We start from the raw sequence: 14,497 nt of genomic DNA, 5'->3' as shown, positions 1-14,497 counted from the left end.
AAGTAATAATACATTGAATACAATTTTTATTAAAAATATAGATTAGTATTTTAATAAATATTAATGAATTACGACTATATCAATATATATATTATCATAATATATTTGAATTGTTTGGATTAAGACTTTGGTTACAGAGTAATTCTCCAATTTTACGACGTCACCAACAAAAACAGCAAAACGGAAATAACAAAAAGTAGGAAGTGAGGTCAATAATATTTAGGTTTTTTCATCAACTAGATATTATTTTGCATTATTCCAACAACTGCGTTATATAAATTCCTTTATTTTACCAAGCAGTTAATTCATATACCTTTGGGTAAATTGACATTAAATCGCAGATCTGTATCTTGTGCTAATATTTATCTTGTGTATCTTGAAAAGGAGCATATGACTGCATGATCTGAGTGCATGATTGTTACTCATCACTACACAAATAGAAATACACTGGGAACCCCCTGCATCAGATGCCCCCTTGCCAGTGACATTTATGTGAAACATTTTTAACAGGTAACTTAATTTAATTTTCCTTTCTTTGTAATAATATATCATTTGGTTGATTGGGATACCATGCTAATAGATCATAAGTGGTCTGATCAAAGGAGCCCGTCGATCTCGCCCAGCGTCGATCTTGCCCATGGCGAGATAGCCGTAAATCCCATTTCCTATTGGGCAAAGTCGCCGTACATATTATATTTAAATGGAAAGGATAAACAATGCTTAAAATGTTTATATGACTAAAATTAATTAATGTATAGACTTATTCTCATTTAGTGTACTCACTAACAGACAGAAATAGTTTTAAAATTAAGTTTTCTTTTAAATTACAGTCTTTGAAAATCATATAAAAAAGGTATTAAGAAATATGCTGTGTTTACGAGTGGGTGAAGTTCAATCTTGCTTTCTTTGCTCGTTTTAACTATTTTTACGAACATTTCTGTGAATATGACAGACATTTGTTTACATTCTTCACGCAAAAGTCAGATTTGTAAAAAAATATTCAAATTTACGTACTATTGTGCACAAACAACGCAACCACTGAAACAGGGCAACGGACGATACAAAAATATTTTTGTAGGAGGATGGAATGGACTATAGTTTATTGCAAATAATTTTAAAACTTAAAACAATGATTCCAACTTGTGCAATTTAAATAATAATCATCCCTATGCCCAGTACTGTATATTCATAGCTTTTGGAATCTACAATAACATTTTAAAATTATATACAATAAACAGAGTGTTCCGCCTGGGACATAATGGAAACTCTTTATGCAAAATATTAAATGAATCGGGTAATGGACAAGAGTCTCTATTTAGTATGTAATTTTAGTCAAATGTTACAAAATTATATCAGTAGGAAACATCTTACAATGGCAGCAAACTCGGGACAGTGTCTTTAAAGAAATTTTAGGATCGATCCCCGTCGGTGGCCCTATTGGGCTATTTCTCATTCCAGTCAGTGCTCCACAGCTGGTATAATAAAGGCTGTGGTATGTACTATCCTGTCTGTGGGATGGTGCATATAAAAGATCCCTTGCTGCTAATCAAAAAGATTAGCCCATGAAGTGGTGACGGCGTGTTTCCTCTCTCTGTATATATATATTTAACCATATGTCTGACACCATATAACCGTAAATACAAGGTGTTGAGTGTGTTGTTAAATAAAACATTTCCTTTAAAGAAAATTGGAAAATACTGAGATTTAATTTTATCGATCAGTTTTATAGAAGATGGAATGGTTATTTGGGAGGAAGAAAACTCCAGAAGAGATGCTCAGACAGAATCAAAGAGCACTGAGTAAAGCTATGAGGGATCTCGATAGAGAGCGACAAAAAATGGAACAACAAGAGAAAAAAGTTATAGCTGATATTAAAAAAATGGCAAAAGCAGGACAGATGGTATGTATTTTTGTTTTATTTTGAGTTCATGTATTTTATTTCTTAATACATACTACATTATTTGCAAAAATACTAACTTATATTACAGCCCTCTAGATTGCAACCGATTTGATTGCATATGTGACATTTCATGTTATCTATATGAAAAATAGAAGTAGGTGCCATGTGGCTCCTAGATGGAAATGTTTACATACAAGGCTGTATTAGCATGCATTTAAAACAAAACAAAAATCAATCACAAGCATCAGTTATGTAGCCAATATATGAAGGATTTATTTTTCCAAATTTGTCATTTATAGTTATCAAAGATATATTTTTTTGTTGTTGACAGCATACCATAAAAGATAACTGTGGAGAAGAAAACTGAGTGTTGAAGTGAAACAACAGTGCAGGCTCTAATCTAGAATTTAAAAAGTAGAAGTGAATTCTCCCTTTCGAGAAATAAGGGGACAAGTTTAATAAAAAAAATGAGTGAAGTGAACATTTATCGATACCTTTTGTAATGTTTCATTGTTGTTTAAATAAGATTAGGTCAAAAATATTATGTCTACTTTGAGTTCTCACTTCTGCTAATAACTCTGTGACTTGAGCAGACGTTTCAAGGCTCCATTTTACCTGCTGGATTAGGACCTGAAAAGGTATGATTTTTAGCACACATTAAAACATTTTTTTTTTTTTTTTTTCCAGGATGCTGTAAAAGTTATGGCTAAAGATCTGGTACGAACCCGACGTTATGTGAAGAAGTTCATTTCAATGAGGGCAAACATACAGGCTGTGTCTTTAAAAATTCAGACTCTAAAAGCAAACAACACAATGGCACAAGCCATGAAGGGGGTCACCAAAGCAATGGCCACAATGAACAAACAGGTACTGAAGAAGCTAGTGATGTTCCAATGATCAGTTATAATTGGAAATTGATTGGTTTGGCTGTACCAGTGTGATGATCGATTATAAAAATCCATAATCATTTGTGTGAGAAAATGTTAACTGTAATTGTTCTTCGACTTTTGATGATGGAATTGATGTAAATATGTTAGGGTTTTTATTTTATTTTTATTTTTTTTATTACATGTATGCATAAAGGAAAAAGATATTAAACATTAATAAATGTAAATTTTGTCAGTAGTATGGATTAAAACCTGGGGAACATGACAGTAGGTGCATGGTCCTCATATAATTCTAACCGATTGTGTAACCGAATGTAGATCAGTTGGTGCCTGCAATGATCAGTGATGAAATTGTAACTGATTCTCTACACTAGAAGAAGCATATACTTTTTAAAATGAATTGCAAATATTTATGTGTAAAATGTCATGGTTTATACATTTCAAATAGAACTGTTGAACAAATGTTAAACATATTCATAGATACTGAAATCTTTAGGTAGGGGGTTATTAAGTCAAACTGGAAGAAACTAGATTTTGTCTACATCCTTCCTTCTGTCTGTCTGTGTGTCCCATATGTAGTTTTCCAGAATTTTTTTTCACAATGCATCAGTATACTGGGCTGAAATTTTGTATAGCTTTATTATGTACTGTTAAAGATCAACTTTGACTTTCCTGGTGTATTACCCATTTTTGACAGAGTTATGTCCCTTGAATTTAGGAGATCAAAACATTGTTGGGCCCAGTAGGGAACGAGTATTGCTTTAGCAGTACATTCAGAATGCTTGGTTTATATTTAATCAGTAAAAAAAATAAAAATCATAGGAACTTGTTTGTTTTACTTTTAATTTAAATTGTTGTTTTTGTTTTAATCATTTTATAAGATAGAAAACTAATATGTAATCATATAATGTGCTACTATTTTGAATGATTTGTGTTTTTTGTTTAGCTGAAACTACCTCAAATACAAAAAATTATGATGGAGTTTGAGAAACAGGCTGAGATAATGGACATGAAAGAAGAAATGATGAGCGATGCCATTGATGATGCTATGGGGGACGAGGACGATGAAGAGGAGAGGTTAGAACACTACAAGCTGGGAATTTATACAACACAAAATAGAATATTACTGGCAAAATATCAATTTCCAAGTGATCCATTAAAACATTTCACGTTTGCTGCAACCTTATGCTTTATTTAACCAGTGAACATTTTTTAAAATTAGTATGTTATGTTAAAACAAGGCAGAAGCAAACATGAAAAAAAAAAAATTGTTAGGAAAGAAAATAGATTTGCTTAAACTTTTATTGCTCCATCTTGCCACTGACTTACATGTTAGACACTAATAATTGGCAAACATTATGTAAATTAAGAGTTCAGTTTTAAATGTACTGTAAACCGAATTAATATTGTGAACTGTTTTTTTCTGTGAATATGCACCTTAGCGTATGTTCGCAACGTTTAAAGTTTGAAAATAATGCATGCGTATAAATTTTGCGACTTGAGGTTGGGCGCAAACAATGCAAAATTGATACGCACATGATTTTTTCCTGGTTTTACAGTAGATATTTTGAGAAAGTATTTTCCATTAATACATTTTTTAATTTAAATTTTTAGTGATGCTATTGTGTCCCAGGTGCTGGATGAATTAGGTCTTCAGATGGCAGATGACCTGTCAAGTAAGTACCTCCTGCATATTCGCTGTTGGTTTATAATTCAATAATTTCTCTAATTGTATTAAAACCTGGGAGTGGGGCAAGGGATTTAGCTTAGTGAGCAGAGTGCTCACCTGAGGAGCTTTGGTCCAAGAATCGAAAAGAAGTTTGTTTTGTGTTATGACACAACTGGAACACATTGATTAATTAATCATCATCATTAGTTATCGGAGGAAACCCGATACATTTTTCCTAATGCAGCAAAGGATCTTTTAAATGCATTTTCCCCACACACAAAAGCACATACCATAGCCTTTGACCAGTAGTGGTGCACTGGTTGGAACGAGAAAAACAACCGATTGAACTAAATCCCATCCCCCTTCTTCATATTTGCTGTTGGTTTATGATTCAATAATTTCTCTAATTGTATTGAAACCTGGGAGGGGATGAGGGAGTTAGCTTAGTCGCCCAGAGTGCTTGCCTGAGGAGCTTTGGTTATAGGATCTATCAGAGAAGAACGTTTTCCAGATTTATCCAGAATTCCTGTTTCTTTAATCCTTAAATCATCTGTACAGTTTTTCTGGTTTTTTTGCTGTTAATCCGTATTCTTCATTCTTCTTCTTCGAATGTTCAGACAGGGACCCCAGTAGCTCGTACAAATGCTGCTATGCATTGCAGGTTTTCCTTAGGGCTGAATAATTTCTACATTGGCGTCCTAGTCATCATCTAGGAGCAGCCAGTTGTCATATATCTGTTATTAGTATGTGTTATCAAAAATAACTGATGGTGTTTTAACCAACATTTTTATATGGGGGCGAGACGTAGTCCAGTGGTAAAACCCTCACTTGATGCACGGTCAGTCTAGGATCGATCCCTCTCGATGGGCCCATTGGGCAATTTCTTGTTCCAGCCAGTGCATTATATTGAAGTTGTATCGAAAGTCATGTTATGTGCTGTCCTGTCTGTGGGATGTGCATATAAAAGATCCCTTGCTACTAATGGAAAAATATAGCGGCTTTCTTTTCTAAGACTGTATGTCAAAATTACTAACTGTTTGATATGCAATAGCTGATGATTAATAAATCAATGTGCTCTAGTGGTGTTGTTAAACAAAAACAAACTTTAAACAGAAAAATCAATTTCAGATTAACCTATTTGCTACAGAGCAATTGATTTCGATTGTGCTTTTTAGTCATTGGATGGATGGGCAGTGGCGACCTGGTCATCATCTAGGAGCAGCCAGTTGTATATCTTTAAAGTGCTATCACATGTATACAAAAATAACCAATGGTGTTCTCACCAACAACTGTGTAAGAAATGTCCACAACTGTGTGTTAAATATTGTCATGGATCATAACATATGGGTTTAATTTACTATAATATATCAGTTGCTTAGTAAACATTATTTGTTTAACCATTACAGATCTGCCGGTGACTGGCCAGACTTTAGCAAGTGGAACCAAAAAGGCCCAGCCTCAAGCTGCTGCCGCCGCGGGTGTTAGTGATGCCGACGCTGACTTGGAAGCCAGATTAGAAAATCTGAGGAGACAGTGAAACATTTCGGAGGGAATACTTAAATGGATATTTATTTTCTCGATGTCATATAACATGAAAAATATGAAACCTGTCACATTAACGTTCGATTTATAGGCAAGTTTTGAAGCGGACATATTTTTAATTTGAAAAATATGAAAAGCCTCACACAGTAATTTGTAGTTTAGATGATAGGTTTTGTAGGGGTCATATGCAATACAGGTCCACAGGTCCAAGACCTGTGTATTTTGCATGGGATCCTTGAAAGATTCAAGTATATAACTCTTTGTCTATCCATGGAAAGTATTGAATAATCCCACGATTAATGTTTCAAATTCTGTACTTCTGGACATTAAAATATTGTTCAAAATATAAATTTTAGAACCAGTCTATTGGACGTTTTTCTGCTTGGTCTGAATGAACTTGGCCCTGATTATCTCTGCCATTCAAGCTGAATAATTCAGTCCTTATTCATCTGTTCATAACACAACGTCCCTGAAATAAGTGAAACTACGCCAGAAATTATGAGTGCAAAATTTTGTGAATAAGACAGCAGTGACAATGAAATTAGGTTGACCACACATGGGATCACCTATACTTCTGTTCGAGCAAAATTAATACAACATTTACATTTCATATTCGACATGAATATAAGTTTTCTACGAATTTGTGTTTCCAATGGTACAGTTCTTCCAAACAGTGGAACTCAAAACCATTACCTTATATAATAGACCAATAAGATATAGGCAGGAAACCTTTCTGGTTGGTTTATTGGTGGGGGGTTTTTTCTTTCACATTACTGGTTGTAGTTTGACTACCGTATATTGCCGTGTATTAGCCGACTTTTGAAGTCTACAAACTCTTTCAAAAAGAAGAGAGTCTGCTTATACATGGAGGCAACAAATTGGAGCATAAAATTCTGATCGAAAATACTCCCGACCGTGACGTATAAATTTTGATCAGACCCTTAGCCTTTCACAGATTATGTAACAATAATTTGTGCACAGTATAAATAAAACACCCCATCATGCAATATTATGCAGTTTTTTGTTCTTGAATGCATTATAAGTTTGATGAATAATAATAAAAAAATTACTTGTTTTATTGTCATTTCAATGGTAAAAACGGATTCTTTCCAACTGTCCGCCATCTTTGTTTGACCTGTGCTGGGACCAGTCTTTCATATAGCAAATTTAAGATACAAAACGCAGTTTTTTCTTCAAACAATTATTGTATTTCTAATATTATTGTTTTGTTGGGAGGGTGCATTAAATTGGCATTAAACTGTAAAGTATAATGTCATAAATAAATTAAGCTCATTATTAACATTACCGACTGAAAAAACAGAACATGAATTTCAGGACGATAATTACTCCCACTATTGTCACATGACCATACCATATACAGTGAACAGCTGCAGTCACGGACCGCATGATCTTTCGTTTCTGTGTGTGTGGTGGGGGATTAAACATGCCTCAATGATTTTACTTTTTGCTGTCCAGTGAATAAATTAAGTACTTGTGTGCAGTGATATGTTGTTACAGCTTGAATTATTTATTTTTCTGTTATGCTTTATCAGTTCTAAATTATTTTTCACGGCTTGGTAGATGTTAGCATTGCCGCATTGATTGCGATCGGGATTACTGTGTTTGTAATAATTAAAGGGAAAACAAATATAATGAACAAGAAAAGCACAAGTCTATTTGTTGACAGTATTATTGAAATAGATAAAACATACAGCTGCATGGACAAAAGATGACTAAAGGCTTATACACAAGGCCAATGATTTTGTACTTGATATTTAGGGTCAAACTAAGAGGTCGGCTTATCCAAGGAGTCGGCTAATACATGGCAATATACGGAAACTGATAGCTAAAATAATATAATTTAGTATTTTGTATCAGATTGTCATAAGTAATTCCTTGAAGCAAAAATTATTACCTAATATGTTTTAGAATTTTACAGGGAAACCACGCTGTAACAGGCGCAGGGGGGCTGAGGGGATCTAGCCCCCCCCCCCCCAATAATTATGAATCAACAATATTAGTAGTAAATCTTAAAGCAGAGATGATTTTTACTTGTAGAATGCAGGAAATTGCATTTAAGGACATCTAGATTTCCAAATTTTATGGGGATGCATACTCCTGAACCCCCCAAAAACTTTGCTTTGTGATCTCAATCTCAATTAGCTCCCACCTCCAATGTTTACTTCCTTCTGCCGTGCCTGTATAAGGTGAGAAATATTTATCAACCTGTAAAGGTAAAGTATTAGGTAATTTCTATCGTTAATATATATTGACATTCATAATGTTACGCTTATAGTTAGCGTCATCATGACCTGCAGTGAGTGGAGTTACTGTTAATCATCTACAAAGTGCTTATATGTTTGTTGCTATTTTTTGTCTCACGTTTATGGAGTAAAACAATCTAATTAAAATTAGCTCCACTATTACATGTGGATCTAACACCAGCCAGTTGGAGCTCATGTCCACCAATCAAAACCTTACTTGCAGAATCCTGCCAGTGATTTAAAAAATGATTTGAAAACATTCCGAATTATCCTGACGGTATACAATATGTTTCATGTGAATTACGAATGCCTTATTTAGACCAGTAGAACTAATTTTAATCGGATTGCTAGCAACACTGTGTAGTCCCCAATGTCCAGGTAACATTTCGTCTGTAAATAATAATTTAAATATTGACCAATCACACTTCGCCTTTTATAACGTTATTTGGGAGCATACAAATTCTAAAAATATCGGGCGAGTCTATTTTAGTGGCCGCAGTACAGCGAACCATACCAATACGTACGGGGTGGGTTATCAGTCTTCAATTTTACATTAAAAATTATTTATTTATTTATAAAAAAAAAAAACCCTAACTAAATCAGTCTTCAGTTTTACATTACAAATTATTTATTTTATAAAATAAAACATGTTTTAAGGCATTCGTAATTCACACGAAACATGTATACCCTCAGGATAATTCAGAATTATTTTTGAATCACTGGCAGGATTCTGCAAGTAAGGTTTTGATTGGTGGACATGAGCTCCAACTGGCTGGTGTTAGATCCACATGTAATAGTAGAGCTAATTTTAATTAGATTGGGAATAAAAAGACGAAACATATATGTTACTTTTTTGGCTGATGACGATGACATCATCTTTTGCATCAATGTTCAATTGAACATTCTCACAAGCAATAAGTCTTATATCAGTGAAAATTGGTTTATGGATGTTCATCTCAATGCATGTGGAATTTGTTTTTTAGTTTTTGAAATTAAAAACCTTGGGTGTTTAGCTCAACATTATTAGAGTTTCACATTTAGTGCCATTTCTCACAAACTGTAACGTGCTAAGATGAACATCTATAATCCTTCCCACAGGGAACGCCTTTTTTTTCATGCTACATGGAAGTTACTACAAGTTATATATTTCTCAGCCAAATGTTTTCTAAATTGCACACAAAAACAGTATTTTTTTTTTTTTTAATTTCCAAAACACTTTTACTTATCTTCTTATGTCAAAATAAACTGAAATTATTTACAAAAAAACATTTTTGTATAAGGATGGGATGGACTATAGGGATGCAATTGTCATTGACATCGAATAGGTTTATGGTAGGTGAGATATTTAATTCCACAAACTTCTTGTTTAAAATTATCATCACATATCGGCAAGATCTTGAAAAAAAATTGCATGTTAAATAATTATTTTGACCTGAGTTATGATACTTTGACTGTCACATAGAACTTTGTTAACTAATTTTACTGACAAAATTTGTTGATAAGCTTTTAAAGCTTTGTATGACCAGTCGAGCAATGCCTAAATTGCTGGATTTTTAAGACCCTGAAATGTACTTGTATATGTAGTTGTTTACTGTTGAAAAATTAATGAATGGTGCAAACTACCGGTATATGTAAAAAAAGAAAAGAAAAAAGTACCAGTATGTGTTTTTTAGTCAATTTTTCAGCGAGTTATATTTGAATGAATTTCAGTTATTGCATGTTTCTTGAGCTAAGTTGCTTTACTGATAAATTGTACTTCTTTTATAAAAAGTATAACTATATTGCTTGCAAGAAAGTAAACTGCATCCTTCTATAACTTTATTATATGCTTCATTTGAGTTTCATGGCAATGGTTTACAATAGTGTCTTTGGGGGTGGGTGGGTGGGGGGTGGGGGTAAATGCTTATTTAAAAGACACTTTGCTGCTTATCAAAATTCTTTTTTTTCAGTTTTTTTCTTTTAACAATCAAATCATGTGGAACAATTACCATATGTTTAAACCTAATAGCTGTTAGGGCCATACCTAGCTTAAAATTTGGAGGGGGGGGGGGGGGGTTTAGGATAAGAAGTGGTTCTTTTAAACTAAACAAGTATATTTTCATGTTTTTGTCATGAGTGCAACTGTCCCCCATATCCCTCTCCTATTTATTAATAAAACAAAATGTTTGGGTGTTGTCAAATATGTCTTCATTGGTCAGGTTAGGTCCAAGATTTTCAGTTGAGATGAAGAAGATTTTCAGTTGAGATGAAGAATATTTTAAAGTGATAAATTAATAATTAAATTAATTAGATAAGAATAATTATAATAAACTGACATCTTTCTAGTCTTAATCACCTGTGTATGTTAAAAGTGGTTAGGATTTAAAGTATTATAACAACATGTAAAGATATGTTTTACATTACAACACTTGGTTGGGTTATAGGTCTAGATGTATATCATTAAATACATGTATATTTAAATTGCAGTCTCATCATATTTTATTAATATTTATACATCACTGTTGTCAAAAGATTTTTGTACATGTGATGTGTGATTTTTGTATATATATAAAAAAAAATATGTATATAATCAACAATTGAATTCTGTCTTGGTTCTTGCTGATCTGGCAGCTCTTCCATTCTTTCTACTAGCAACTATCGTACAATGAAGTTGTGTTGTGCGAACGTGGAGATTTCTCTCCCCCCCCCCCCCCCCCCCCCCCTCCATACCCTAGGGGCTCTGCTGCGGGAACTTGGGCCTTTGTCTAAGTGCCGCGTGGAGCACAATGGAGGCTCGGCGATCGTCACGCTCTTTTACGGCGTTGATAAGCTGCGCCGGTCAACAAGTAGAAGAAGGAGGAGGCGACCCATGGCTTCATAGGAGGGGAGGGGGGGCTAACCTGGCGGCTCAAACGCCAGGGGTGGCCCACCTGCTTCAAAGAGGACGAGACCGACGGGGGCGGTTCAGGGGGATCCAAAGCCGGTGGCTCAACCACTGGGGATGGTTCCTTCTGTTTCGCCGCCCCCATCCACTCGATTGGAGCACTCGGCAGTAGCGGCCCGGGGGGGGGGGGGGGGGGGGCAAAGCTGTCAGCTCCACTGACAGTGGCGGCCCCTTCTGCTCAAGTTCCGACATGGATGGGCACTGGGCATGTAGTCACCACTGATTCGTCAGCGAGTGCACCAGCACCTCCGAAGGTTGTTGCAGCTCCAGCGGCAGTCCAGTGGCAGTCCAGTGGAACCCCAAGAGGAGGAAGGTGTCATCGGCCACCATACCGAAGACGTCCGACCTACCTGACTGGAATCTCGTCTGTGACAAGCTGCCAGCGAAGTACCGAGGAGCGCTCTAGGGGGACTTAATAGCTCGCAAATGAAAGGTCCGTGGAGTGAACAACACTGGCGCTATCTTCCATCTAGACAAGGGAAGTCCTCCTGGCCCGGACTTAGTCACTGGCGAAAGTCAGAGACTAAGCCCGTAACAGGCGTTCATGAAACTCTAGTGGTATATACGCACGTGAAAAACTTTATCTGACCTGACCATTCTTTCGGGTCGCTGTGAAGCCTCCACCCATCACTAGTCCGGGCATTCTCTATCATGCAGGAAGCCGACCATGGTGGTGTAATGGTTAAGCCATTGGACTTAAGGTCAGTAAATACTGGGTTCGCTTCCCGGTACTGGCTCCCACCCAGAGTGAGTTTAACAACTCAGTGGGAAGGTGGAAGCGGACTACACCGACGTCTCTCTCACTAACCACTAACAACTAACCCACTGTCCAGGACAGACAGCCCAGATTGCTGAGGTGTGTGCCCAGAACAGAATACATGAACATTAATTGGATATAAGCACAGAAATAAATATAAATAAGCTGCGAGGTGGATGTGATAAGAAGTCGAGCAGGTGACCCGGAAAAGACTTGAGGGCAGTTCTAGAATCACATTGGGGGGGGGGGGGGGGGACGGACAGTAATTATTATTAGTCCCCTACCGGTTCAATCGGAGGGGACTATAGGTTTCATATCCGACCTTCTGTCCATCTGGCTGTCCGTCCGTTTTTCCCACATATAATTTTTCGGATGTTTTTTTCAAAATGCCTTGAGATATTGAGCTGAAATATTTTGTATAGCTTTATTAGTCTGTTGCCTTGTGTAGCAAAATTGAGGCTCATATGCAATTTCGGGTACAATCTTAGTAACTTTCAGGAGGAACTATTATAACACCACTGAATTCAAAACCACTTGTTACCAATTTTCCGCATCATTCTTATAGCCGCCATTTTGGATTTCAAAATGGCCACCATTTACATATATTTTCTGGTACATCTCGACTTCTAGACCCTCTACAAACTGACTTTTAAAGGTAAAATAGATCATGTTTATAATTTAAAAAAGGGTACAAGTCTACTGTATTTATTTTCAATGAATTAGTTTCAGGTGGTGACAAAAAACTTGTGGCAACATTTGATGTGGATCTGTACAAGCGAGTTTTAAAGTTTATGCATCTAGACTCCCATTACAAAGATAAGTTAGTCTTATGGCCAGATGCTTTTCACACATCACTGTATGTTCTGAGATGCTTAGGAAGGACCATAGAAGGTAGTGGCTTAGACGATGCTTGGGTTGAAGCAGATTTGTATAGTTCTGTTACTGTAAACCAAATTATCAATGACAATCATTACAGCAAAGCTATAGAAGCCCACGAGGTAACACTCCAAGCACTGTTTGATCTTTGGTTAGAAGCATTATTGTCGGAGAAACCTGCAGTACACACACAACTAGAGAATAGTGTTGAGTTATTGTCAACTTCATGTGGATCCAACAAGGTATTAATGAAGCACACAAAACATTGCTTGTTACATTGGAGTCTCTCAGTCTTAACAAGCCGCTGGCCGACTTTGATGCCAGACACTGTAGAACCCACGTTTCAGTGGACACGCATGTACATGTGGCAAGTGATGACCCTACTGCAATTCCAATGTGCCACACGCCAGGGCGACTGGTATCTACACATGTCATCTCTTGAGAAATTGTGTATATATTTCTTTGCATATGATAGACTTGACTATGCACAGAATATCCCCAAATATATTGCACGAATGTTCCTACTCCAGACAGTGGATCCTGAAATATGGCAACGGTTTCTTTCTGGAGACTTCACAGTGAATAGTTCTAACACAATTCCATTCACCCGTCTTCGGATAGACCAAGCCCAAGAGCAGGATAATAAAACCCTGAAGGGTCATGGTATCATCAATGGCATCACACAATCTCCTGCTACGCTTCTTAAATTTTGCATGTGTGCTCCTGAATTGGCACGAATTGCCAATGAGACTGAAACTATGGTTGGGATGCCAAACATGAATAGATCTGCATACCACTGCCGTAATCGTTCTGTGTTACTGAAACAAGAACGGACTATTAAAAACCTTCGTCATGTACTAAAACCATGCAAAATCTTCACATCACAAGAAAACCGACTGTTCAAACTCAAGATTAAGGAGATACTTCCCAAACATATAGAGGAAAGCATCTTTGCCACAAAAACATGAGGATCCTCAGCAATTAAGATATTTGTCGAAGAACGGGTATGTGGAGATGGCAACCCCTGGGACAAATTTACAAAGTGTAAATGTGTTATGGAAATCCTTGACAAAAGAAATTAAACTGCAAGCAAAGTCTGAAGTTCTCTCTTCGAGCAACCACGGGTCTCATGTCCACATTGCTTATTGTTGCACGCTCATCTCTTGAAATGAACATGAAAGAGGTAAGTGGGAAGTATGAGTTTTCAACTATCAACCGTACACTAATGACGCCACCTGGCTGTGTTCATCCAACATTAGATAAGAGTAAAGTGATCACAGTTCTCGAGAACCTTCCAAACAAAACTTCAATAATGGACTCGTCTGATTATCCGACATACGAATCTGATCATGGTACAACTTCTAATAAGTGTCTTATAGTTGATGGTATGGCTGTTGTGCAGGAGTTGATGGCTGTAAAATCTTTTGAGAACTGCAATGCCCCCAGCAATGACTATGTTCAACTTATAAATGTTAAAGCTCGTAACTACCATGTTACCCGTGTGGTCTTTGATAATTATTCCATTGAGGAATCATTGAAGGGAACAACACAAGAACGGCGCAGAGGCAGTAAGGCACCAGTGATTGGATACCAAGTATACGATACTACAAAAAACTAAAGATGCAAAATCATTTCTTGCAAGCACTGCAGCAAAAGATTCTCTCACCCTTCACCTAGCA

At 36.3% G+C, this 14,497-nt stretch overlaps 1 protein-coding gene across 2 annotated transcripts; it reads left to right on the top strand.

Moving 5' to 3' along the window:
• Nucleotides 1-174: 174 nt before the first annotated feature.
• Nucleotides 175-7,042, top strand: LOC121372040 (charged multivesicular body protein 2a-like). Of its 2 annotated transcripts, none has more exons than XM_041498284.1 (6): nt 175-510; nt 1,722-1,900; nt 2,588-2,767; nt 3,734-3,864; nt 4,402-4,463; nt 5,863-7,042. In XM_041498284.1, exons 2-6 carry the CDS (start codon nt 1,733-1,735, stop codon nt 5,991-5,993), a joined length of 672 nt encoding a protein of 223 aa, XP_041354218.1. In that variant the 5' UTR covers nt 175-510; nt 1,722-1,732; the 3' UTR covers nt 5,994-7,042. The 2 variants fall into 2 exon arrangements, with proteins under 2 accessions (XP_041354218.1, XP_041354219.1); XM_041498285.1 differs by having other exon boundaries at nt 182-196.
• Nucleotides 7,043-14,497: the final 7,455 nt, after the last annotated feature.

This window comes from Gigantopelta aegis, chromosome 4 (assembly GCF_016097555.1).
Source record: "Gigantopelta aegis isolate Gae_Host chromosome 4, Gae_host_genome, whole genome shotgun sequence".
Classification (NCBI taxonomy): Eukaryota; Metazoa; Mollusca; class Gastropoda; order Neomphalida; family Peltospiridae; genus Gigantopelta; species Gigantopelta aegis.
This window is presented reverse-complemented; position numbering and strand designations above follow the sequence as displayed.